This window comes from Galeopterus variegatus, unplaced genomic scaffold (assembly GCF_000696425.1).
Source record: "Galeopterus variegatus unplaced genomic scaffold, G_variegatus-3.0.2 Scaffold5784, whole genome shotgun sequence".
NCBI lineage: Eukaryota > Metazoa > Chordata > Mammalia > Dermoptera > Cynocephalidae > Galeopterus > Galeopterus variegatus.
In genome coordinates, this window is record NW_007731895.1 from 130,037 (window position 1) to 133,338 (window position 3,302).

At 33.4% G+C, this 3,302-nt stretch overlaps 1 protein-coding gene across 1 annotated transcript in view; it reads left to right on the forward strand.

Moving 5' to 3' along the window:
* Window positions 1-3,302, forward strand: part of FAM151B (family with sequence similarity 151, member B) — a gene marked incomplete at its 3' end in the record, with an annotated part of 25,277 nt that overhangs the window by 7,042 nt on the left and 14,933 nt on the right. The window contains exon 2 of the mRNA XM_008589976.1: window positions 2,016-2,141. Within this exon, the coding sequence (XP_008588198.1) occupies window positions 2,016-2,141 (126 nt within the window). The remainder of the gene's footprint in view (window positions 1-2,015; window positions 2,142-3,302) is intronic.

The following is a 3,302-nucleotide window of genomic DNA, read 5'->3' on the forward strand; positions in this document are numbered from 1 at the left end:
GCATGACCACCAAGATTGCATAAGGCTGCCTCCTGACATCTCAATCTCCACGTGTTAGTACTAAAAATAGGTGCTACAAGCAACAGCAGCTTGGGACACAGAGGAGGGGCCTGCGTCCTAGGAGAGTGGTTTGAGATCTAGGGGAGTGGCCTGAAACCCAACGCAGGGGAAACTGAGCACCTCCTATCTCGGTTGCTAAGTACCATGAATGTTAGTTAGAAGTTATCTTTGTATACGTCTCCATTCTCTGATCAACTTTTACTTTTTCTCAATGTTTTATTAGCAGTTTCTGGTAGCCATTTTTTTAGATTTTTAGCTGATGTTAGGCAGAGTTAATTATTAATAAATAAATAACAAAGGACAGAATCTGATGCATAGTGAATTTGCAACCACTTGGTTAGCACTTTAATAAATGCTTCAATGAATGCACAAGAATTAAGGAGGTAAGATTGTGGCTAACTTTACAAATTTTTTTCAGCTTTTTCTCATTGTTATATTAGGATATGGCATAGTATGGAGTAGACCTGGATTTTTGCTACCACTTATGTTAGTCTTGGTTAACTTACATGTGTGTGCGTGCGTGCGTGTGTGTGTAGTGTGTGTGTGTATGGCTGGTCAGTATGGGGATCCAAACCCTTGACCTTGGTATTATAACACTGTGCTCTAACCAACTGAGCTAACCATCTAACCCAACTCATATATTTTAATGCTTAATTAAGAGAAAATTTGGTATGCCAAAAAGTTGTTGATAGGTATGAGAATTATATATATTTTTACATGCTGGATAAATCTATGAATGTTAACTCAAGAGTTTACTTAGTTACTTGTATAAATGTGCTGAGAATCATAATCTGCAGGTGAATATGCAATAAAATGTGTACTTTAAATTCTAAATTGCTTATATAAATATAAGATGGAACTTCATGTGGAGAAAACAATTAAGTTTTGCAAAACTTAGAATTTCAAATATAACTTTGGCTTTACATAATTTTACTTAAATTTATGGGGTCGGGATTATAGAGAACATCATGTGAAATTTCCTGCTTTTAAATATCTGTTTCTTACCAGTTTTATTTTCTTCATACATACTTTCTTATGCTTCTGATGTTCAGATTGTCCTATATGTTTACTAATTATGATGTTACATAATATATATGTTTATATATATTATATGCCTGCCACATCATAGTACTTCTATTTTTAAAATCTTGTTATTTTTCCCAGTCTGATTTCTTTGATATTGTCCCTCAGTGTATCCTCTGCCCTTTTCTATTAAAAAAAATTGTATTTCATAACCCAGCAATCCCTCTTCTGGGTACATACTCAAAGGAAATGAAATCACCACTTCATGAAGATATCTGCACTCCCATCTTCATTGCAGCATTATTCACAATAGCCGAGATATGGAAACAACCTAAGTGTCCGTTGATGGACCAATGGGTAAAGAAACTGTGGTACATATATACAATGGAATGTTATTCAGCCCTAAAGAAGAATGCAATCTTGCCATTTGCCACAACATGGATGGGCCTGGAGGACATTAGGCTAAGTGAGGTAAGCCAGACACAGAAGGAAAAATATTGCATGATTTTACTTAAATCATATGTGGAATAAAAAAAACCAAATATACAGAGATAGAGAACAAAAAAGTGATTACCAGGGTTGAGGGTGGGTAGAGGAAATGAGGAGGTGTAGGTCAGAGGATACAAAGTAGCAAATATGAAGGATGAACAAGTCTAGAGATCTAATGTATACCATGAAGGCTATAGATAATAAAATTGTACTGTATATGAGATTTATGCTAAATAAGTAGATTATAGCTGCTCTTGCTACAAAAACAAGAAAAAAATGGGTAGCTGTGAGATGATGGATATGTTAATTTGCATCACTAAACGTTTTACTATTTACAAGTATATGTGTCTATTAGCATTATGTTGTATACCTGAAATATACACAATAAAAAAAAGTTTACCCCATAAACAATATTCTTTTTCATGTAAATACTGTTATTTTAGGATATTGGAGTGAAAATATACTGGAATATTTTCTGAGAAATAACCAGATTACAACAGAAGATGGCGCTGAGATCATCTGGTACCATGCAGCTAACCACAAGGCACAAATGAATGAGGCACTGAAAAGTAAGTCAGTATAGTTACTTGTATTTACTTTGGATAATAGAGTAATTCAACTCCTCTTTTAATGTCTAGGCATATTTGCAGGTACCAGAGATTTGGATGACCCAAGTATGAATTGTAGGCTGACAGAAACATTTTTATATAGGTTTTCATATTGTTTACAAAATGAACAAATTCCATAATGGGAGAATTTTCTTATTTCTAGAAGTGATTTGTTTTTTATGCCTTATTTGAGACCCTCATATATTATTATGCTGTCTTATGTATTATGGTGATTTTAGTAAAATTTCTAAGATCAGGGTCATGTGTCTTACATGTTTTTGTGTCTTTCATAGTGTATTAAGGAAAGCCTCAATAATTATTTGTTAAATGGATGGATGAAGCCATTGTACTCTAATTTATAATTAATTGATTTGTTCCTTAGCTAGAAAGCAAGCGTTTGATTTACTGATTCAATCTGTAATCGTATATGTGTATATCTCTCTTCATTATGAAGGTGAACATTATAGCAGTGTTTCTCAGTCTTTTGCAATGAGATACCCATGTTAGCTGAAGCAGGAGAGGACAGTGAAAGCATACCACCAGCAAGCTGGGGCATAGCTTGAAGTGACCTGTTCCAGCAAGGAAACTTCCTTGAAATCCCAAGTTTTATTGAAAAATGTACACATTTTTTTGCATCTTACTCCATTATGTATCTGGGCTTCTTTTACTGTAAAAAAAACACTGTTTTAAATTGCTTTTCTTTGCTCCTCAAAAGGAGGAACTTTGTCTTGTTTAATATTGAATCCCTATTGCCTAAAACAGTGCCTACATAATAACTGCATAGTGATTATTTAATAAATGAATTTTAGCAAAAGCAATGCTTCAGGAAAAAGTTGATTGGTGTTTGCCAGGAGCTAGAAGGAGTGAATGCTAATGGGAGCAATATTTCTTTTTGGAATGATGAAATTTTTCTGAAATTAGATAGTGGAGATAGTTGTACAACCCTCTGAATATACTAAAAACTACTAAATGGTACATTTTAAAAGGAGAAATTTTATAGTGTGTGAGTTATATCTCAATTTTTTTAAATGGAAAAAAAGGAAAGGAAGAAATAAAACTATGATTCATAGACAATGTATATAGAAAATCAAAAAATTCTACAGATGGAAAAAACAACAACAA